At 47.3% G+C, this 22,981-nt stretch overlaps 3 protein-coding genes and 1 long non-coding RNA gene across 4 annotated transcripts in view; 1 reads left to right on the top strand and 3 right to left on the bottom strand.

Moving 5' to 3' along the window:
- Positions 1-3,694: 3,694 nt before the first annotated feature.
- On the bottom strand, positions 3,695-6,528 carry LOC147133981 (meteorin-like protein). The gene is made up of 4 exons (XM_086056181.1): positions 6,306-6,528; positions 5,640-6,028; positions 5,308-5,367; positions 3,695-5,005 (listed from the first exon to the last, which is right to left on the bottom strand). Exons 1-4 carry the CDS (start codon positions 6,392-6,394, stop codon positions 4,665-4,667), a joined length of 879 nt encoding a protein of 292 aa, XP_085912307.1. The 5' UTR covers positions 6,395-6,528; the 3' UTR covers positions 3,695-4,664.
- A 1,339-nt stretch (positions 6,529-7,867) lies between these two features.
- cbx8a (chromobox homolog 8a (Pc class homolog, Drosophila)) lies at positions 7,868-12,889 on the bottom strand. The gene is made up of 5 exons (XM_086056180.1): positions 12,708-12,889; positions 12,428-12,471; positions 11,814-11,879; positions 11,250-11,316; positions 7,868-11,042 (listed from the first exon to the last, which is right to left on the bottom strand). Exons 1-5 carry the CDS (start codon positions 12,774-12,776, stop codon positions 10,350-10,352), a joined length of 939 nt encoding a protein of 312 aa, XP_085912306.1. The 5' UTR covers positions 12,777-12,889; the 3' UTR covers positions 7,868-10,349.
- Positions 12,890-14,761: 1,872 nt separating this feature from the next.
- The window catches only part of LOC147133979 (uncharacterized), a 16,445-nt gene continuing 8,225 nt past the window's right edge, over positions 14,762-22,981 (top strand). Inside the window, exon 1 of the long non-coding RNA XR_015090169.1 lies at positions 14,762-14,903. This is a non-coding gene — a long non-coding RNA (uncharacterized LOC147133979). The remainder of the gene's footprint in view (positions 14,904-22,981) is intronic.
- cbx4 (chromobox homolog 4 (Pc class homolog, Drosophila)) overlaps positions 16,920-22,981 on the bottom strand; it is a 27,063-nt gene continuing 21,001 nt past the window's right edge. Inside the window, exons 5-6 of the mRNA XM_086056140.1 lie at positions 20,844-20,910; positions 16,920-19,788 (exon numbers count right to left, since the gene is read on the bottom strand). Of these exons, the coding sequence (XP_085912266.1) occupies positions 18,133-19,788; positions 20,844-20,910 (1,723 nt within the window). The 3' untranslated portion in view covers positions 16,920-18,132. The remainder of the gene's footprint in view (positions 19,789-20,843; positions 20,911-22,981) is intronic.

The following is a 22,981-nucleotide window of genomic DNA, read 5'->3' as shown; positions in this document are numbered from 1 at the left end:
TTTTGCAGATTCCAAATTTGCCCTCGTTTTATCTCTAGCACACCAGTTTTTCTTAATAATAATGATAGTAGTAATAATAATACAACAACGATATAACATGTAATATTAATATGATTTGTATTTAACTTCTAAGTGCAATTAAGTTGCATTTAATCTTTTATCACAGTTTTTAGCCATTTGGTATCTATTTGATTAGACCCCCCCCACCACCACCACCACCAGCATAGTGAAGTACAATATTGCTGTTTAAACTGTTTATATTGTAGAAGTGGTTTCTGCATTTTAAAGATGATGCGACCATGCATGGAGAGCCAAGTCTTTTTTTTTCTTTCTTTCTTTCTTTTGCAGGTAGTACTTGCTGCTTTGAGAACCACCAATTCGATGCCAAGGCATTTTTAGACTGGTGTTCTTAATGAAGAGGTCAGGAAGTGCGCTTATTTAATTTGTAGGTAATTTTTCAGGAAATTGCTGTCATATCTATAAAAATCACACCTACAAAAGGTTGACAAATTCCCTACGCATGTTTCCAGGTACTTCAGTCCTTCAGCTGAGTGGAGATCAGTTGTGTGAGGGCCTGCAGGGGCTGCGTCCTTTGTGCTCCAAGCTGCCCAAGCATGGTAAGAATGTTCCACTTTTCCATAATAATACACCCAAGACGTCTTTCTGAGTAGCCTGTCAAAACGCAAGATCCTCAGTAAAAGTTTTCGATCATAGCTGCGGCACTCCTCTGCCTTATCGGCCTTATCTGGCCTTTCCTGACAAGAGCCCGTCATGTAAAGGCCCTGCTGGGATTCCTGTCTGTTGACCTCTGGACCTGCGCACTGTGCAGTTAGTCATAAGCACAAGCAAGCGTTTTGTCGGCCTCTTGTACTTTGCTACTGGGGCGGTTCAGCTGATTCGAAGCGTAGTGTGGGGCAAACTCTCGTAATCTTTGAACAATGTGTGGAGGTCGACTGGAGTTGTGAAAATCGCATTCCGAACTGGATACACGGCAGGGCCTCAGGACGCGACGCGTGAATGTTTTGTTTACGGGCGCCATCTACAGGCACTTTGGGCTCATTGCCGCTCTTTCTGCTTTTCAGCTCAAGTCATTCAATCACAATTTTCATTCACTATTGCGTCTCTTCATCAGACATGTTGATCTAATGTTTATTTTTGGTCATATAAGTGCATGGTCAAGATTGAATGCCGCCTGGTTGGGTGTTTCCTAGCCTTGATTGAGCTGTGGCACATATTTTACTTTCAAAGAATCTCACAGTACCTGCACTAAAATGAAGAAAAATGCCCCCCAAAAGTGGTTAAGGTACAGTATAATGTTAATTAAGAGTTAAAATTTCTATTATGTACCTTCAGAAGAGGATTTAATTGCTGCCTGTCACTCTATGTCGCTGAGATCGATAGATGAGCAAGATGCATGATTTGAAGTGTATAAGTAATATTTTTTCGAACCATTGAAGTGATATTGGACAGTTTCCTGATGCACGTCTGATGATCTGCGCACATAGTAATCATTGGGGTTGGCAGGGCAACCACTTAAACAAGAGCGTGAGGCGTGCTTTTTTTTAACTGTTGAGACATGTTCAGTGCGTCTGGGTGGGACGGTTCTCAACAGTGTGTCATGAACGTGTCTAGAAGAGACAGTCTTGTTCGCATCCTCCCAAATGGAACACGCCGCTTGACTTTCAAGTTCAGTCAGCAATTTAGTGTGATGAAGTAACACTTTTTGCATTCTTGCACAAATTGCATAGCTGGACTTGACGGACATGATTCAAAACATTTCGTATTGTAAGCAGAGAATCGTTTTGCAAGTTTGCGCGTATTTTGAAAGTGGCATTTTTGCCACGCCATCTCTTTCTCGGTTCACTTTTTGGTGCGCCGTCTGCAAGCCCGTGAGAGCATTCACAAAATCCAATTCTCAGCCAGGTGCTTGGCATGTGCATGACTGATAGTAATTCTATCTAAATGTGTTATGGGGGTTGGGGGTGAATCCCTTCAATAGGATGTCAACTTGGGCAAAAAGTCAATTGCGTCCCACTTTCAACCCCAAAAGCTGCCTGCGCTCAAAAGGAGGGCCAATGGCAAACGTTTCCAAAGCCAAGTGGACATCTTTCTCCATCTTTGTGTTGCCGCAGCTCAGTGCCGAGCGACTCTGTATAGCAGTGGCGCTGAATGGCCGCTCGCCACCGGAGGGTCTCACGCTGCTTTCATATTGTACCCCCGGGCCTCCACACAGCAGTGGCCCACATGGGAAAGCGGACCAGGCGGCGAGATAAACCAATTACCCCCCAGCCAGGCCGGACTCCTGCCGATGAGCCGCGCGGCCCATCGGCGCTGAGGCCTCCCGGGCTGCATCCCCATGAGAGCCGGCTGGAATTCCCACAGATGAGAATTGGGAGGTCTCGAGAGCCCGCGGAGAGGTTACATTTTGTTTAAAAGTCTGACATTGGGGGGAGGGGGGAGGGGCCTCATGGGATAATACAAGGGGAGGACACTTCAACCCGGGCCTCCTTTGGGCTAAAATAAGTTTGGTTGAAGGCTTGATTTATGTGCCGTATTGATGGGAATGTCCGTTAGGTCGTTCATTCAAAGCACGGGTGCCAAACTTAAGGCCCGGGGGCTAGATCTGGACTACCCATCATAATCAGTGTCAACTTTTGTTTTTTTAAACGGATTGAAAGTTTTGATTCGAATACAAATTTTTCTTCACTCTTTACAAATGTTACAAGCCACCAAATCCCATCCATCCAATCATTCATGCTTTATAGAATCAGAGCCTGCTAGCACATTAGGCAATACGCCCAGAGGCAAATGCGAAGGGCAAAGTGGCCACGGAGCACCATAAAATTGGGACAAAATGTACTTTTTTACTGAAAGATGTTACCACTCAAAATTCTGAAAATGAAAACGCGAACAGATTGAAATTTTAAGCAAATCCCATTCAAATAAATACATGGCATACAGAAGAGTGCAAACGTAGGTATGCAATAGTATCTTTTCTTACTTAAAATGAGCACAGGGGCCACATCCGGCCCGCGGGCCTTGTGTTTGATAGCCCTGCGCAATAAAGGAACATTGGCCGTTGTAGTCAAAAGAAGCAGCTGAAGAAAGCAAAGCTGAGCTCCAGCTTGTCGGAATCCTGCGCCGTGATGTTTTGGACATGGCGCTGGTCATTATGTCTGCCGGGGGCCTTGTCAGCGCAGGGCCATTGTGCGGGCGCCATTCACCACCGAGTCATTTACACTTTCATTGGCAGCTATTTAGTTCCCATAAAAAGTTCAGCGCACCAATTTGTGAGCCGAGGAGAGGCGCGGAATATGTTGGCGCTTTAGAAGTCAATTAATTGTTCCCCTCGGGTGGGAGGGCCCCAAGGGGAGGGGAGGAGGGCTCGGGGGGCCTCACATCTGTCCGTTGGGTCATCATGGGCCACGACGATGCGGGGGCCACGCGGCTCAATGGCAAACGACTGCTTCGGATTTGCCTCGACTATTAGCTCAAGAATGTGATTTCGGGGGAAAGATGAGACGCAACAGAAAAAGGAACAAAAAGGCTCGTCAGAAGTTTTGCTTTTAATTGCGTTCTAGCACAAAACAGATTCAGCATGATATGACGGACAATGAAGTCGCAACTGAAGGCTTTTAAAGGGGCTTGCGAGCTGGAGAAGCTTTCGATGCGCTTCGCCACAAGGACCGACCCGATGGTCTTCTTTTTCAATTTTCATTGTGCCATAACAAAGTAGCCCGCAGTAAAATGCACACGGTTCAAATTTTCGTGATCCTAACAAGACTCCCCATGACATTCATCATTTTCCACCAAAAAAATGACTCCGGAGTTCTGAGTTGATGTCTTTATGCAAAATAATCACATTTGAAATCTTGTTTCTCGTTCAGAAAATACCAAGAAGGAAGTATTAACGACAGTGTAACATTATACATATACAGATGTTATTCTGCAATCGGTGGACTCCGTGTCTCCAATTAAAAAAAAAAAAATGCAGGTGTCTTTTCCATAGTGCAGCTGTATAGGGTACAAAATCCATACATTCGGGGTAGTCTGCGACATATACAGGTATAAAATATACATGACAGGAAATGTGAACAATACCATGTGATTTACATTTAATTATGAGAAGAAAAAAAAATGCTGTACAAAAAATGTTGTTGAAAATTGGTCTAGTTGCAGTGGAGGAAGCGTCGCATTCACCCAGGGTGGCAAATTTAAATAGCCGAGGCAACGTCTTCCCTCCCGCCTCAGTTCAGAGGTCAAACGTGCGAAGTGAACCACAGGCGATGTGGCGACCAGCACAAAGAGCTCGCTCCTCTCCCACAAACGGGAGGGACAAAAGCCAGAGCCAAGTCGCATGCATTCTTCATATCCTAAAAAGAAGACAAACTATTCATGCTGCACTTTCCTAGAGGGAAAAGATTGAAGCTGTTCATCTTTCATTTTAAATGTCATGAAATCACAAGCACTTGCATCATTGTTCCCGACTGGAGCCAGTTAGTATGAAACCAACCGTGACCTTAACACCAAGGCACGTAACAAATTGTCATTTCGGGTGAAGCGATCCTCCCCGACATCGGACGATGCGGCCCCTGATGAAAACTTATCTGACACCCGCGGAATCGTCAATCATCCTGACGGTTGAGAAGAGTTGGAACGGCCCCTCATTCCAAAGGGAAATCGCACGGGTTTCGAAGCCGGGCCTTGGCAGTCCGGTAGACGGACAGGAAGTCTTTGTAACGCGGGGCGCAACCCAGCCAAGCGTCCCCGAAGTGTTCCGAGCCCGTGAAAAGGAATTCTCCCTCTCCGGGCTTCACGCCGCACCGCAGGTTGGCACGGATGACGCCGCGCCACCAGCGGGAGGCCCGAGACCCTCCGGGGGGCGTCGTGGCCTGCTGCTCGAACACGGCGCCGCGCTGCCGGTGGACCTTCGGCGCCAACACTTCCACCAGCGATATGTGACCGTCACGGTTGTGAAGCACGTCCTTGATGAAGCCTCGAACGACTGCAAGGGCACAAAGACGGCGATTTGGAATTGGAAGGGAAACGATTTGCTAATCTCTTCAGCCACGTTGTGACGCTGGTGCGCAACGCGCGTGCCACATTTAAAGGGAGTGAAAGGAGAAGCGTTGATTGGCCATGATTGAAATCGGCTGCGACCACTCCCGCAGCAGCGCAGCACTCCCTCTCACAGATCCGCCGGCCAATGGCTCTATTCTGCCTCCGTGTGGATTTACGCCAGTTGCGGAAATAGAGCCCTTCATCGAATTGAATTGAAAGAGTCGATTTGGAGGATAAAAGTCTCACCAAAGTCGCTGTTGCAGACGGCCATCAGAAGCTCCGTATCGTTGCATGGACGACATGAAGCTGTGGGGGGGAAACATCACAAACGTGTTGCATGATATCACGGCCCTCCGAGGACTCATTTCAGCACCCGGATTTCTTCTTATTCCAAATAGTTCCAATGGCGGATGTTACGACTCAGTTGCAGGTGAATATCTTAAATTCGTCATAACGACGCAAGGTCTCGTTTCGTCTCATCAGTACGGCACTAATATGAGTCGTTCTACGCAGAGGATAAAGAACATATGAATATGAACTGCCTCTGGAGAACCGAGGAAAGCAAGAAGGAAACTCACTCGTGCGGTGTGCACTCCTGTTGGCCATCAGCTCATATCTGAAGCCCAGCCGACGCGGACTCCGCCCTTCACCTCCCGGCGGGCCCGTCTGGATGTAGATGGCCGGCACGTGTGGCCCGTCTGCCCTGAAGCAGCTGACGCGCTCCGCCCGCCCGCCGTCCGGCACCAGCGGCTCCAGCTTCCCGCCGCGTTGGATGAACAGGCCGGCGCCGCCGAGGCCGGGCCACGCTTGGATGCAGAGCGCGCCGCGCCTGGCCGAGGAGGCCAGGTTGGGCTCCAGGACCACCCGCAGAGCTTGGCCCGGGTGGGCCCACCTGACCGAGCCTTCTCTGCAGCGCAGCCGCACCTGCACGACCATCCTGGCGTCGACGCCGGCTGCAAAGCCGCTGCTACATCAACAGGAAAGGCCAAGTCAGGCAGATCTTGATTTTTTTTTTTTTTTTTTTTTGCCGAGGGGGGGGGGGGGAGCTTTCGGAAAACAAGAAAAAAAACATAACCAATTCAACAAACAAGAAAAGGCCAGTTGCCTTGATTAAACTTTGGCAGGAAGCAATGACCTGGATGAGTGAGAATCAACATAGACATTCTGGGGGAAAAAAACACACAGAGACTTTTAAGTTCGCAGTCGGCATGTTCCTCGCGAGCAGTCCCCGAGCTCGCGCTTACCTTCCACGCCAGTTGCACAAGTCAGCCGCACAAAGTTGCACTTGTCGGCTCAGAAAGGACACGACCAGGAGGAACACGCCGGCAAACATGGCGAGCGCGCTCCAAAACGTCCCAAGTCGGCGAGAGAGAAGCGCATGGCTGGATGCTGACGATCGAGCCGCCCTCCAGCTTGTGATGCCGCCGCAAAACGCCGACTTGGTAGATGAGATGAGGCGCGTTCACGTGGTCGCCATGCGCGCGCACATTTGCAAAGATCAACTGCGTGACCGAAAACGGAGCGATGCCGCAAACTGAATTTGATGGCATTTGGGGACTAGAACAGGAATGAGTTGTTTGGATAGTCAATGTTGACGCTCCTCATAGGAACTTTAGAGGGAAATTGGTATACAAGCAGACATTGTGAATACAGTACTGTGCAAAAGTCTTTTGGTTTTAATTTGATAAAACTGCTACTATTAATTTCATAGTCGAGAGCTTTTACTACAAATCAGTTTTTGGTTTGTATTTTTCTGATGGAAATAATTGTAATTTTGGGATGATGATCTCATTTTAAAACTGGAAAGCAGTAATTGTTGCATCAAATATGATGGCCCAAGACTTTTGCAAGAAAAAACGTGTTCATTGAATTTTAAGTATGAGTCTCTTTTGTTAAATGACGGTTTTGTTCTGAAATGCCTCCCAGTTTAATTTGAAATTTGAAAAAAAAATGTGATGAGTGTTTGCAGCTTCATCTAGCGGCCAGATGACAAAACGCCAGCTTCCTCCTCACGTGGAAGGCGGCACAAAATGGAGGCCGTGACGCAACCATCCATAAACATGGCAAGTGAGATGTTTCTACTCATACGACAATCAAATGTGTATACACCTAAACATGCATTACGTTGGCCTAACCTCATACTGAAGGATTATTATGAAAAACGGAAAAAAAGAATGTCGTGAGTGGCGCCCTCTTGTGGAGGCAAATGTGGAACACACGTCATTGTCAAGGCCCGCATGCAAGCTCAATTGTGTATGTTCAATGTGGGAAATTAATTGTAGTCATATGTGCAAGAGATGATTCATTTCTAGTACGTTTTCAAAACAACAACAAAAAACGTTTTTATAAACTCAGTCGTTTACCGATTATGATACATGTAGGTGAGAGATTACGTCCAAAGTAAACGTGTTAAATTGCTTCAGAGATGTTTCTGGAGAAGTGAGTTTCCAACCAAATTCGTTTAATGTTCACTCGTATTATGTACAAGCAAGCAAAAGTAAAAGTAAAAAAAAAAAGCAAAATAGACTTGGCTTTGTGATCCAAGGAAGTTTTTTTTAAATAAACGAATGAATGCAGCCGAAAAGTAAAGTTATGCAAGCATTCGCTTCCACAAATTGCATTTTACATCGGGTGTGAGCATAGTAATTCTTACCAATTTACCAATACCAACTAGGTCAGTGTTAAGGGCCGCGTGGTTATAAGCTTCCGTAAGAATGAAAACATTTTTATTTTTTTTCAACGTCGACTCGAGTCACAACCTGAAATGAAGGCCTCGATTTCTGCATCTGGACAAAAAAAAAAACGCTTTGCAATGTGCACGTTGACGGTTTTATTGCAAGCATTTTTTTAAACAAACCCTAGCTCGCCACGTTTTCAACATGAATACTGCAGCTCTGCACGCGCGGGAATCAATCTAAAAGTATTTCATCATGTTAGTGATTGAGGAGCAGCGGCACGTGTGAAGGGCAAAAAAAGCATGCAAAACGCAATTTAGCGCAAACTTGGCTTGACCAGTTCTGCAGCACGGCGTTCATTTTTTGAATCATCTGACGCGTGAAATGCTTCAAGTAACACAGTGAGGCTAGTTGGAAAGTGAAACAAACGAAAAAAAAAAGACAAGTGCACACAAAAGACAGAAGTGGCTTTGTTGGCAGTCAAAGCGGCTACAAATGACAATGCATTCTAAAATTGGCCAACATTAAAATGTGCAAAAAAAGCATGATGTTACACTTTAATCATATACAAAGATTCGCTTTTTAACAATTAAATACTGATGTTTGAAAGCTCTACTTTTTAAAATATATATTGTATACCGTGAGCATGATGACAGTAGCCTAATTGTTAGTCGCTTTGTTAATTGGCCACAACATTAGCTACACCTGCACAAATGGACAACGGGGTGGGCCAAAAGTAGGGATACGCGTTTTAAATGTACTTTTTAAAAAAGTACTTCAAAATAATGGCAGATAAATGGAGTTGGGAACAAAGAAATTGAGGAAATACAACACGTGCCTGAGGGAAGAGGATGGGGAAGGAAGAATGGGGAAGGAAGGCCGCCTGGATGGAAGGAGACAAGGGCAAAATCAGGTCTGAGGTGGAAGGAAAAAGTACAAGACAGAAAAGACGGTTGGAACGAAAGGAGGCAGGAATGAAAGACCGAAGGCCTAAAAATAGAAGCATCCAAAAAGAGAGGCCGAATGAATAAAAGAAGTATGACTGATGGAAGGCATGAAGGAAAGAAGTCAGGAAGGGTGGAAAAAGATGGGCTGAGGAAAAAGATGACAGCAAACATTTCAGGAAGGGAGCGAATGTAGGAACAAAAGGAAGGATGGAAGAATTAAAAAGCAACCCTTTGAGGAAGAAGGTCAGGAAGGAGAAAAGGAGAGAAAGAGAGGGGAGAGCAAAAAGTGGATTGAAGCAAAGGAAGGGAGGTCAGGTGGGAACGAAGGCAGAAAAGGAAGTTTCGGCAAAATAATGATGGTAGTAAGCATGAATATAAAAGCAACCTTAAGCAAGGAAGGAAGGCCAAAAAGTTGGTTGAAGCCAAGGAAGGAAGCAAGGATGCTTTAAATAAAAAGTGCATCTGACGGAAGGAAGGCCTTTTTGTACCAAAGCCATGTCTAATGAAAAATGATTGCTTTGCCGCCACCTTGTGTAAGTAACTACAAACCTTTTCACCTACTTTTGGCTCCCCTTCTAATATTTGTAAAGTTTGCAGTGGTCAAGGCAAAGTGAGAATTTTTGAGTTTGACTTCCTCATTTCGCCATATGGTGCGACATATTAGGAACAGGATACACTTGTATAATGCTGCTGCTGCTGCTGCTGCTGCTGTCAGTGTCAATCCAAATTGTGCCTAATAAAGTGACCCACGTGATTTTGGAGGCATGTCTGAAAAGTTCCAGGACTGTCGTCACAAAAAAGAAAAGATAATCCAAATCCAGCAGGGCGGAGCGTTGTTCTCCGCCAGGAACCGTCAGATGCTCAGGGCATTGTGAAGCAGCTACGAATCGTCCTGCCGCAATTTTTGCCTCTTCCCGCGCACTGAATGAAGGCCGCAGGATCCCTTTGAGGACGTGCTGCTACATCGCCCGGCCCGCATTGAAGGGCAAAACTCTGAGTTTGGCTTTCAAATCCACGGACTCCTTAAGATACGACTTTCATTTGTTTCCTCACTCAAAACACGTTCCCACTTTCCCCATCCAAATAAAGAATCCGTTCCAGCCTGCCCCCGAAAAAGAGTTTTTGCACTCGTTTCTGTGATACTTTTAAAAACATAACATTAATTGTGCAGAGAATGTAAAGAATGAAAGAGTTTGTGCATAACGATTAATTCATTGCGGCTCCTCCTGGTGCGTACAACGTGGCCACCGGGGGCAGTGTAATACAGTGATGCAGCTTAACGAAGAAGAGTTTCACCACGACTAAGTAAGTTGCAATAATAGTAGTCATTTTTCGCAGAGGATAAAGAATATATGCTTGTTAGTTTTTGCTATACTGTCTGTTTACATGTGTCGATGCCAGTTCTATTAGCCTGTTAGCATTTTGCATTGTTTGTTAGCATTAAGTGAAACGGACTTTCCAAAGGCAAAGCTATGTGATGCTACGCTGCTTGTTGTGAAGTGAGTTTTTGCTCGCAATTCAAAGCAAAAAAAAAAAACCAACCGTCCGGATGGTAGCTCGTATCTTGAAAAACGTCTCGGCCTGGTCACTTGGAACTCAAGGCAGCACTGTAAATGGCTTGCGACGCCGGTCCTGGAACTTTTGTGACGCACCTCATATGCGTCTCTCATCTTTTCCCTCGAAAAAACCCTTTGTCGGTGTAGTTCTCTCTGACGGTGACGGTGAGCAGGTTCATGGTGACGTCCGTGACCGTCACCGTGTCCATGTTGGTGAAACGAGGGGTCCACGAGGAGCCGGGGGGCGTGGGGGGACACACCACCCCGAGTTCTTCTCCCGTCATTATCGGCAGGTTCCTGTTTTTGTCACGGTGCTTCAGAAGCGCCAGGTAATGAGTTCTGCCTCCTCTGTCCGGGCAGGTGTAAGCCACGCCCACGTGCTCGCTGTTGGACCTGGGCGTAATGGTGGTCTCCTCCTGGAACCTTCTGGTCAGCTGGGCCAGGCTGGGGTCGGACGCCCCCCCGTCGTGAGGAAAGCGTCTGGACATTTTGGGGGCGGGTTCGGCGCTTTCATCGTCATCCCGCTCGTAGCGCGGACGCAATTTGGGCTTGCGTCCTCTCTTTTTGGGACCCGGTTCTTGGTGCGAACTTGCTGCCGATCTGGGCCTTCTTTCTGGTTCTAGGGCTTGGCTGGCGACGCTCTCCCCTCGGTTGACGGCGCTCGGGGGGAAGATGGTGGGGACCACGGCGCGCAGGCCCTCCCGTGCCCTCGGCGTTATGACGGGCTCCGGGACCGGATAGGAGACCTGGATGGGTCGGACCGGATCTCGTCTAAATTCGTACGTTTTCTCTCTGGCTTTGGCCTGTGTGATGATGACAAAGTTAAATACAACTCAACTGCATTTAGGCAGTGACTGTTTTGTTAGAAGCAGCACACACTTTTGAGAATCACTGCTGTCAACCCAAAGTAGTGTAAATCTGTATCCACAAGCGGCAATTTTAGTTGCTTAGGTTTATTTCAAAGGTGACAGAAAAAAAGATGAGCTATACACATGACTCAGTTAACCAACCTTCAAGAGAAACGTCTCAGGTTTAGGTCCTCGCTTTTTTGGCCCAAAAAGCTCTCTCTCACGTTCCCTTAAGGAGGAAAACAAATAGATATGATTCATTATGAAATATTTAAAACAACAAATGATTGTCCTCTATTTATAATTGTTCACTAGTTAGCTGCTCTGATGAGGCTAAAGCTAGCAATTTATCCGTCGATACATCGAGCTAGCTGGCTAAAGCGGCCGGCAATCTAGATGATCTAGAGCAGGGGTCCCCAACCACCGGGCCGCGGGCCGCTTTGTGTCGGGCCGCGGCAGCCAACCTTGTTCAAGTGGCCAAGAACACACCGAATACACCCGGATGTTCTTGTCTGCTAGCTTAAAGCAAGGATGCATCATTTGGTGAAAATTTCCGACGATGCATTTCGCGCTGCTGTCACAATGAGCAGAGAAGTCACGTTTGTAAGTACGCACTGACACTGGGCCTGCCCTATAATGCCCTTTATTTGTAAACTCAAACTCTGTGTTTTTTCTGTCTTTTGAAGTGAGACCAGCCCTCATCCACAAATGTTTCTTTGAGCTCACCTCTCCTCAAAAGCTGCCAGCAGGCGCTCGTCCAAGATGTTCTCCTCTGGCTCCCATGTGCTGTACCTGGAACAAGGAGAGGTATGTTTCTCACCTGGGGGGGTGGGGTGGGGGACACATCTCAACAGAAACATGAGCCACGCACTTGACCACCATCAACACAATACTATGCGTTTGGTAACTGGGCTTTCAGTGGGAATTTAGTTTTGCTTTGACGAACCCATCAGAGGATGGAAAAATGCTCATGTAATAAACCCTCTGAGACGAATTTTAAATGTGATTGGTTAGAAAAAAACGGCCCATTGCTAATATTGGTGAAGTCACGTGGGCCAGCGCGACTGATTTTGAAGGCCTTGGCTTGATTCCATTGACATGGCTGAAGTGCGATTGGATGAAAAAAATATAAGTATTGGAATTAAATTTCATGTAACAAATGTTTGAATTGGGCTTATAAAGGTAGGTCAGGCCTCAGCACTGCTTGTCTACTGTAAACAGAGCCGGGATAACATGGCTGCAACTGTTATTTATGCAGTTCTGCACGCCGCCACCCGGGGTCGCTGCCCCCTCCACAACCGCACGTCTTGGCTACGAAGAGAACTGTGTACTGTACTCACTTGTGAGACCAGCCCTTCCATTTCACCAGATATTCCCAACGACCCTGCGAACGACACACACGCACACGCGCGCGCACAGACAGACGCGCGCGCGCGCACACGATCGGGTTTATCCTTTCCATCGGGTTCGTGCGTGTCGCCGCTGCGCAAACACACGCTTGCGTAACAGGCGGAACCCAAAAAGTATGGAGGGCCAACAAAATCAAAAAGCAGCAGCAGCAGCAGCAGTAGCAGTAGCAGCGGCGGCGGCGGCAGCGGCAGCTGCTGAGCAACACCGTACCCGTCTGATCCGTCGCTTGATGATGGACTCGGCGGCGAAGACGCTCTCCCCGACTGCAGACAGCTCCATGACGCTCGCTCGCAATCCCCCCGCGGCCCTGCGCTCTTATTTGCGCCCGCTAGCCCGCGTCCTCCTCGGGCTGCTTAATTCCGCACATCCCATAATACGCAATCTGGCGTCGACGACAGGGGAGGGAAGGGGGAGGGGGAGTGGTGACGTAACGCGCTGTTGCCAGGCACCGCATTCGGCAGGGGCGGGCGGCGGCGCAGAGTGATTGGCCAGCTTGTTGCTACGGGCGACGAGGGAGGGGGACAGGGGGGGGGGGGGCGGAGTCCGAGTGCAGCGGAGCCCGCTGGAATGTGCGCAAGTGGCGGACTCGCTGGCTGCTGCTTCCCGGGAGCCGCGAAGTCCCACCGGCCGGGAAAGTTTTCGAAAGAAAAAAAGATTGATTTAATTTTTCTGTATTTAAATTCATGAGCACTCCCAGTTCTCACCAAAATGCCAATTGGAGAGTTGAATCTGAATAATTGATCAGTCAGTAGTAATAAAAGAGAGCCTGCAGTGTGATAAAAGATGATGAAATGCTTTGTTTGACTTGATCACTTTATTTGATGTCCTATTAGGTGAATTTACACCTATAAGAACGCTTGTTTTCCAGCGCTGCCATCTTCATTAAATGCGCATTTTATTTACTTTACGCCTTCAGAATCCTCTCTGCTTTTATTATGGTTAAACGTCATAAATCAGCTACACAAAAGTTGCGTTCATCAGAGAAAACCGTGAACAAAAATATTGAAATAAACGGGGTTTTTTTCCTTCGAATGTCCTTTCGCTTTATTCCCTCTGTTTTTAAATCTGACACTCAGAGGCTCTTTTGTTACCGCAAATGCAATGTCTTATAATTGCTCATAAACTGCGAATATTCCAAAACAATTTAAACCCTGACAATTACGTAGAGTTAACAACAATCGTTTGGATTTATAAAAATAAAATAAAGGAGCACTTTATCTCCCTGGTTTAATTCAAGTTAATCGTGCGCGTTGCGTAAAAAAAAATCCGTATGAATTGGTCACGAAAAAATCATTTTCAAAATGACATTTTGACTTTCCGAGCTGGTTAACTAATGTGTTGTAATCAACGCTCATGAAGTTTGGACGCAACACAATGTGCGGCATTTAACATTCGATGTGATCAGAAATATTTTTTGACAGAACGCAAACAACCAAAACACACTATATGACGCTCCTGTTGCTTTCTGTCTGCACAGGCTGTCTTCTTGACAAAAGATTCGTCGTTCGTATTTCTTCAGGTAAAATGTTTTTACATTCAGCGCGTGCAGGCTAGATTAGTTTTAGCGCTGGAAAGTCATTTGTGCATTTATTTATTTTTTACTTCATTAAATGTCAAACAAAACACGATGTTTTGATTCAATATTTGTAATATTAAAATAAAACGAACGATTTATTGTTATTATTATTATTATTATCATTATCATTATCATTATCATTATCATTATCATTGTCATTGTCATTATCATTATTATTCTTATTCTTATTATTATTATTTGTAGCCATTTCTGTATTATATGAAACATAGAAGCAATCAAAACGGAACGAGAAATTTACTATATATCTACACTTAAAGCGGCAGAATATGTAGGTCAGATTTAGAAATAAATGAAACCCAATTCCACCGTTTCTTGGTGTGTTCAAATGTTAGACATGGCGATTGTCGTTGAAATGACATTTTTTTTTTAGATGAGCTCGAGCTTCCGATGTTGTTTCCACGCACAACAGACGTGCCTCCGTTTATTTCCAAATAAAAGGCGGACTAATATTGCGCCCTCCCTCCAATTATAGCTGGCATAAAATATTTCATTTTTTAAATAAACATTAAAAGATTAACCAGCCTCTCGCCGGTTATTTTCGTTGTCATACAAACATTTTTTTCTGTTTCTCAAATGAACTCGAAGCTGAAAATGTTGAAGCAGCAGAATGCGTATCAATGTCATTTATTGTTTTCCCTTCCCTTCCTCACATGATGTTGACGACGTGAGCACGCAAAGGAGAAGACGACGCACGTTTGCTGCGTTGACACGCGGGCGCGGATTGACGCGACGTGACGTGACGCGACGCGACGCGACGCTATCGAGGTGGAGCCGCGTGGAAACATCAGTTAACACGGCAGTATGCAAAGGTTGGTGCTGACGCGCACGCGCACGCTTGCATCTCCATATTTGGGCGCAAGCCGACGCGCACGCGGGCTCGCGAGGAGCCGCGATGGCGCCTGACTCAACCTAGCACCCCCCCCTCCTCTTCCCCATATAAAAAAAAAAAAAAGAAAAAGAAGAAGAGAAAGAGACATGCAGAGAGCGAGCGAGCGAGCGAGCGCCATTGGCTGTGTGGTTTCTGGGCAACGTGCAGCATGCAGGCGTGCAGGCGACATTTTCTTTTTGCAGCCTTTCCAAAATGAGAGGAGAAAAGACCTGCGTCACGGTGCGAAGGTTGCCGGGCCGGTGATTTTTACGCTATTCGGTGAAGCCTTAGCACAGCTGATTTCATGCTTATCGTGGCTATCATTTACATGTAAGATGCACTTTTGAATCATATTGAAGACATGTCTCTTATATTAAATATATGTATCTATAATCAAAGATTGTTCGATTATCAATCAAAGGTGAGCATTATTCTAGGAAGTGTCGAACGTGACATGTTTTGGGTTGTTTTGCGTTCAAAATGATCTTAATAGTGTAAGTTAGCGTTACGTCCGATGTAGGCCGACCTCATTTTAGGCCCAGTGGCAATTTGCGCATTTCAACGAGGCCAGTAGGCCCAAAATGTTGGAACCTGGTAGTAACCGGTTCCGGCGTCACGCAGCCTGCAGCCTGCAGCCCGCCGGCAGGCAGGCCTCATGCGAGGTCTGATGATAAAGGCGGAATGTGAAACAGCACACTTGCTCTATAAATATGATAGTGTTGTGCGCGCGCACACACGAACGCACGCGGCCTGCATGTGCACGAACGAGACCGAGTCACGTGACCGAGAGACTCCAGTTCTGCTATAGATAAGCCTCGTTGCTGTGTCAAGAAACGGGAGAGCCACGCGTGACCTGCGGGCAAGTGCATGTGATGTTTCCAAAAAGCCCTTTTGCGCTCTGCATCAGCTCACATCCACAGCGCGACAATTACAAACGCCGCGCGTTTTGCTAGCGTGGCGGATATGTGAGTGCATTTAGTTCCTTCAGAATTGCTGCGTCATGGTGAGAAAGCGTGAAACGCAAAAGACGCGAGAACAGCGAAGTTAACCTTGAGCCAGCGCACTCCAGCGTGCCTGAGGAACCAGATCTGAAATGTCCAAGGCTTGTTTTGACACTCCTTCCTGCTTCGAGTCCCGCTTTGTTGCCCTTTCGAGAGCAGCGAACCATATTTGCTCAGCCCAAATGGATGCCTGAGTGCATGTAGGCAGCACAAGTATGTGATTTCTCCCAGCCGGCAAGGAAAGGAAAAGTTATGCGATACTTCTCATACAAACACATTTGGGGATGCACTACAATCACTTTCAGGGTGTGTGCGTGAATGAATCATTTCAACTAGTGCGTGTCCGATAAATGTTTAATAAATGAACCACACCACAGTAGACATTCAACCACTTGCCCCCTTTCAAGTTGCTCTAACGTAGAGATAAAGTTGAATCAATGCAAGCAAGTGACCTTTGCGCGCAATTGTTGTCAACGTGGACGTTTTTGTCGTTCACAGTGACTGTAGCAAGAACCAAAGTGAAAGCACAAATCATGCGGAACAGTCCTTCTCAAAGTGTGGTGGCATGCCTAATAAGCGCAGGTTGAGTACAGTTCAGTTGTATTTAACTTGAAGTTCACTACTTTTGTGTTTATCACATTTTTGTAGGTTCCATTTTTGATTGAAATTTTGCCTTTGTTCCAATTTAGTTGTATCATGTAGTAGTTAAAAAACAATCCTATGCACACTATTAATGGTTAAACTGTACACAATATTACAGCGGTTTACAATGATACTGAATACTCCTGTCATGTCGAAGCCTCATTTTACACAGCAGTCTGTGATTTCTTTAATCATTCAAATTTGGCCGGGTTGTGAATGACACTTTAGTGGGGTGTCAGTTTTACAAGACATATATTTTCACTTTTAGCCGGACTTGAAATAAATGCATGTTAAGAAATAACAAGACCCGAGCGTTACTAGGAACTTTGCTTCCTTTATTGTGAAAGTGTGCCAACAGACTCCCTCACCAACAGTGCAAGAAAGGATCAACAAATTAAAGCAAAAAAAAAAAAAAAAGACAGACAGAAAGAACCAAAATTTGCAATTGGACACTTTGAAACATTTGTTAAAAGATCCCTCGCAGCTTCTTCCGCGACAGATTCAATAAATATGCTCGCTTCCCGTTCATTCTTGTAGAATGTTAGCATCCTTCTACTGGTTTTGCATTCAGTGTGCGTAGAGAAGGTGATTCCCACTGTACATCCAACAGATTCGACATTTGCATTCGAAGTAGCATAAACAAAAGAGCCGGCGCTCACTATTCAACTGTGGAAAACAAAGCTTTGATGAGTCACATTTCTTGGGTTAACTAGCGAGACCGTCACAAACAGCGGCCACGAGCCTCTTCAGATCACAAAAGCCCCAACAAAAAAAAAAAAAAACGGAGATGAAAAACGGTAATCGGGTGTTGCGCACTTGTATGCGACAGTACCTGCCTGAATTTGCATTTCCATCCCAAGATGGTCGGGTGTGCCAAACAAGAACGGGCAATAACGGGGGACAATTCATTTCCTCCATAAATGATCAATTAGGCGCTTCAAGACACCATTAATCAACTACCATTTCCACACAAATAATAACGCTGAATCGATTATTTTACGCCATCACTGAATCGAGTCCGAAGCTATGAAAACGACCTAAAAGAGAGCAGAAGTTTGTCCCCTAATAATGAAGGCAATTGACGAGAATTAACGGGTGTGGGGGGGGAAACAAAAAACAGGAATTAAGTGCTTTCAATTTGATCTTTGATCCCTATCGACACCACAAGTTCCTCTCTAACGCGCAGCGGGACCCCAAGTAATCCATCTAATCGATACAAAATACGTATAAACCTTCATACATCTGAGATTATAAGTTTGGTACAGGTATGGAACAATGGAATATAATATTTGTTTGTTGTTTTTTTTCAAGCCGAATACATCCCGTCGAATGCATTCGCTCAAATCCTCGAGGGCACTTGCTTGGCTACGTTTCGGAGTTGCAGTATAAAACATTGTATGAAACATATTCAATTTGAATTATAAATTAGAACTTTGCATATGTACAAAATCTCCATGTTTTTGGGGTGTGTTTTTTTTTTTTTTACAGTATGCACATGTGGACAGAATCCGCGAGTCAGTCGCCTCCTTAGAAAGAAACGTACTCCTTGAAGGTTACAGTGAGACTGTTTGTTGTGACATCAGTGATGATGATGTTCCCCATAAAAGGAGAGATCTTTTGAGCTTTAGTCTTCTTGGGCGTGTCTCGGGTGGCTGTGGGTGTGTCCTGGACAGCGGGCGCGGGTGAGGGTTCAGGTTGTGGAGCAGGTTCGGTTCGGGGTTGTGGAGCAGGTTCGGTTCGGGGTTGTGGAGCAGGTTCGGTTCGGGGTTGTGGAGCAGGTTCGGTTCGGGGTTGTGGAGCAGGTTCGGTTCGGTGTTGTGGAGCAGGTTCGGTTGGGGGTTGTGGAGCAGGTTCGGTTGGGGGTTGTGGAGCAGGTTCGGGTCGGGGTTGTGGAGCAGGTTCGGTTCGGTGTTGTGGAGCAAGTTCGGTTCGGGGTTGTGGAGCAGGTCCGGGTCGGGGTTGGAGTTCAGGTCGGGGGGCAGGTTCCGGCTCAGTGTGCCTCTTAGTCTTTGGGCAGCTCAGATCCATGGGCTCCTCCTGGCCACGGCAGTCCGTGGCGTCAAACGCCGCCATCCGTCCCGCGCGCTGCAGGTCCATCGGTTTGTCCTGAGGCGGAGGGAGCGCGGCGCCGGAAAGGCCGAGGCTCCTGGAAGCCAACAAAGTCTTGGAAAGCCTGCGCTCGTCCGCAGGCTCGGAGAGTTTTCTCTTGCGGCTGCTGGGGTAGGACGGAATCCGGATGTGGTCCATCATGGTCGAGGTGGCGACGTTGCCGTCGGCCGGCCAAGACGTCGGCGGCGAGCTGGCGGTCAGCTGGAGCGGCAGATCGTCGGGCAAGTCGGCCTGACCCCGGGCGACCTCCGTGTTGTATTCCTCGGCCGTGCTCGGCGAAGGCTTGAAGAAGTGTCTGTCCTTGGGGGAGCACTTTTGGGGGTGATCGGCGGCGGGGAGGGAACTGCTGCCGCAGATCTCTTTGGGAATGCCGTTCTCCGCCATTTTGGTTCCGTGCGCCGGATTGCTTTGCGCCGGTCGGCCGCTTTGGCTTTTCTCGGCGCCGCTCGACGACTCCCCGTGTTTGCCCTTTGCCCCGTGAGCCTTGCTACTGTCCATGTACTTGCTCATGACAATAACGATACGTCCGTTCTTGTTTTTGTTCTTGATGATCTTCATTTTGCCGCTGACGGAGCCGGGCAGGGTGGCGTCCTTGGGATTAGGCTTCAGCGCTTGCTCGCTTTCCGCGTCTTTGGGAGCAGCTTTTGGTAGCTCCACCGCCTGCTCTTTGACTTTACTCAAGCAGCCGGTGTCTTTGTCACGAATCCATTTCTGCTGCAGCGCCAGGGGCAGATTCCAGCCAGGGTTGGCGGCTTGAGCGGCCGCTTCCTGAACTTTGAGCACCTTCTTAAGCTTGGAGGCCTGGGCGTGGTACACGTTGGGGTCGGGCTCGTAGTGGTGGTGCTTCTTGCTGTTGAGCTGGTAGATGTACTTCTTCTTGCTGTTGGCGAGCTGCTCCGCGGGCGCCTCCTGCCCGCCGGGCTGGTACTGGTGGTGCTTCTTGCTGTTCAGCTGGTACTGCTGGGGCTGCGAACGCTGGACCGGCACGGCATCGGACTCGGGGCTGCCGTCCGCGTCCGCAGAGGTGTCGTCCAGGCCCGCGGGGATACTCGATCTCCGGGCAAACGAGGGAACCTGAAAGAATAGACCAGGTACTTGAGTCTACTTTGTCCAAATGGCAAAATGACAGAAATCCTTGGACGTATTTATGACCATATCGGAATGTAGCGGCCACCTCTAGCCGGATTGAACAAAAAACACAATTTCTGCAAAGCGTTGCTGGGGCGAAGGCAATGCAGACAATACTTTGTCCGCACTGTTTGACACGAACAAATAAAGTGCTCGGCAATATTTTTTTTTCACCGTAACGGTTTGGCCTCGGGCAAATTTGTGAGTTATTACAGCCTTGCTGAAGCAACAAACCTAATGGTGATGTAAGACCTCTGCACAATACCTTACAAAAACCCATACAGACTCAATTCTTGTGTCCTTCGCTTCAGAGGAAATGAATGGACCGCATCTATGGAAGACTCGGTGCTTTAGCAAAGATAAAACCGCGCGCTTAAATGCTGGGACGGACGGGCGTAGAAAAATCGAAGGACCGCACCAAAGCCAAGCCTTTCTCCCTCCGGCACAGGCTGACCCCTCGGGCTCTCAGAGGGGCACGGCCGCGGAACGCTGGAGACCCTTCGGCCGTGACCTCGGGTCAGCCAAGTGCCAGCAGACATGTCACGCTTCATGTCTGATTCCGGAGCACGGCTGACTCCAGCTAAGGAGTCGCGCCGCATAGCAACCGGCCCACATTTGCTTCATAACAAGCGCCTTGAAAATGAGACAAAGCCAAGCATGGCACAGCACAAGTCTGGTGCCGGGCTTGGACGCTCTACAACATGCTGAGTCGCTAGCTCGAAACTGAGCGTGTCCGACAAAAACAGCGAGTCAACTCTATCCCTCATTCAAATCCAGACAGCAGAAGGGCATAATAAACATTCCGCTGCGACAAACGGGCTGGCGTCATCTTGGGCAACAAACTGAGGGCAAACCAGATCGAGAATGTCTCTCCCCTCTCGTCGGTGTCTGAAGGAAAACTAAAAATAAACGAGGACCATAATAGGAGCGGCTCGACAACACCTGACAGGAATCTTCTCCCGTCTGACCTCTCACTTTTAGGGAAGCGCGAGGGAAATTACCTGCAGTAGATGATGTTTTGGTTTGGGCCCTCGTTTGCGATATCCCATCAGCTGCTCCTGCCTCTCCCTGCGGAAACAAAAAGACAATGATAGCTTCTCGTGTCTCGTCCTCGCTTTCAACCGATATCCAACAAGAAAATGAAAATGAGAGACTCATCTATTTCCCTTCACCTCTTCAAGGTCAAATGTGGAATTTGGCTCCGGAAATCCGCCGGCGCGTGATGTGAGCCACCGCAAAGCATTGTGCTCCTTACTGGCATCGCACTCAGTGCTAGTCATCCCGCTCCGTAGTGTCGTTGCAGAAATTCAATTAAGGCCACAGCCAAGAGACTCTCTGCTTGTCTTTCAAACATCCTCCCTTCCGTACGCTCTCACAACTGTAATTAGGGTCATGAGGTACGTGTCCAATGGGATGAATACACGTGAATAACCCCGAGGATGAATGCAGGCTAATAGCTTAGCGGGCCGGATGTCGGGCAAAAGCAGAACGGGGATTTGGAAAGGAAATGGGAGGACCCAAAATGCATCGCGCGGCTGCGATGGCGAGGCCCTGATGAAATATTACGAGCAGGAATAAACCTTGACTAATCAGTGACTCGTAAATAACCCTCGGTGGATGAAGGCCGGTTAGCGAGGGGTCTCGCCAGGCGCGCTACAGATGTTCAAGACATCAAGGCTGCCAGAATAAACAGCCCCGCGCCGATTTGCAAACGCAAAATCCGACGAGGTGACCCCTATTCACAGAAGATTTGGCAATTACAGGCTCCCTTGTCGGATCCCCTCCCCCATCCCGCGGGAGCGCGCAGGATTCCACACACGCCGCACACTGTGGAAGCCCGCGTGTCAATTAGCCCCTTTCCAAAATGCAAATGTTGTTTTGGACGGCGGGAGCGTCGACGGGTCCGGCAGCCCGTACGAGACGTTCGGCCGCGTTCGTTAGCGTTTAACTTCAATGCCTGCCCAAGGTTTGTGATTATTGTGCAGGCCTCGAACTGGGGTGCATTTTGCCCCCAAACCTTCGACCATGTGCATCCAGTTGAGCGAACGCCTCCTAGGAACGCTCACTGGTCATTTTAGTGCAATCTTACAATGCAGTGCTGTTTTGACAGGGCGGCAGATAACAACTAAGTTTACAACAAGCGGCAGTTTGGCAGATGTGGTAAATATTATTCCAAAACGATGCTTGACGGCTGACATTCTCAGCTGAAGGTTAGTGTCAAACTAAACATCAAACAAAGAGAATTACTCTACACGTTGTGCATCGAAAACAACATAGCTTTGCCTTAAGGAAAGTTCGCTTCGGTGAACGCTAATAAACAATGCAAAAATCCATTGACGTTCAAACGGTTAGCGTCGGTAATCCCGGTGTCAGAAGCAACGCGTATTTGAAGACAAATGATGGAGCAAAACATTTAGGCGGATAATATAGCAATACTCACTTATCCTCCACCAAAAAATATGGCTAATTTTACAGCATCTGACTATGCATCACTTACAGTAGTAGTAGTAGTAGAAGCAGAGGTTGTTGGTTTGTGTGTGCATGACACTGCCTCCCAGTGGCCAAGGCGGGCACACCAGAAGGAGCAACACACCGAATTGGATTGCAGCATGAAATCATGACACAGCAACTGTTCAATTCTTTCGATTCTATTGAATTATATTACCGCTCTCTGTTTTTACAAAGGACAATATTATAGAGTGTGTTTGTACCTAATTAAAAACACAAACACATTTGTGTTTTGGGGGGAGGGAGGCTGGAACAGATGAATGGCTTTTCCACTCTTTTCAATGGGGAAAGTGCATTTCAGATGCAAACTAATGAACAAACAAATTGAACCTGTATCTCAAGGCACCACTGCATTTGTAATGGCAAACCGCACCCAATAAAGTGGCTAGTGGGCATCCGTTGGATAGTGTAGCATCTCTTTTCAAAAATGTGATTCAAACAAATGACCTGCCAATATAACGAGTGATGTACCGTTGGCCAAATTCATGTTTCCCAATGACGTCGCGTGTATCCTTGTTCAAGCAACGCTCACCGGCCCTTTTCCCAGGATAGCTGCGGGTCAAGGGGGGTATCCGAGCGAGAGGAGCGCGGCCCCTCCCCCATGCCCATATAAGGTCAGAGTGGAGTTGGA

This window comes from Filicampus tigris, chromosome 16 (genome assembly GCF_054856515.1).
Source record: "Filicampus tigris isolate MCC_2025a chromosome 16, RoL_Ftig_1.0, whole genome shotgun sequence".
NCBI lineage: Eukaryota > Metazoa > Chordata > Actinopteri > Syngnathiformes > Syngnathidae > Filicampus > Filicampus tigris.
Note: the sequence above shows the minus strand (reverse complement) of the source record. Positions and strands in the feature narration are given on the sequence as shown.

Excerpts from the sequence above, each read along its gene's own strand:
- LOC147133981 (XM_086056181.1), bottom strand. The coding sequence starts at position 6,394 with ATGTTTGCCGGCGTGTTCCTCCTGGTCGTGTCCTTTCTGAGCCGACAA. Across the intron at positions 6,029-6,305 it reads TTGTGCAACTGGCGTGGAAG|CAGCGGCTTTGCAGCCGGCG; the intron begins GTAAGCGCGAGC and ends CTGTTGATGTAG. Across the intron at positions 5,006-5,307 it reads CGTCTGCAACAGCGACTTTG|TCGTTCGAGGCTTCATCAAG; the intron begins GTGAGACTTTTA and ends GTGCCCTTGCAG.
- cbx8a (XM_086056180.1), bottom strand. The coding sequence starts at position 12,776 with ATGGAGCTGTCTGCAGTCGGGGAGAGCGTCTTCGCCGCCGAGTCCATC. Across the intron at positions 11,880-12,427 it reads TGGAAGGGCTGGTCTCACAA|GTACAGCACATGGGAGCCAG; the intron begins GTGAGTACAGTA and ends TCCTTGTTCCAG. Across the intron at positions 11,317-11,813 it reads CTGGCAGCTTTTGAGGAGAG|GGAACGTGAGAGAGAGCTTT; the intron begins GTGAGCTCAAAG and ends TTCCTCCTTAAG.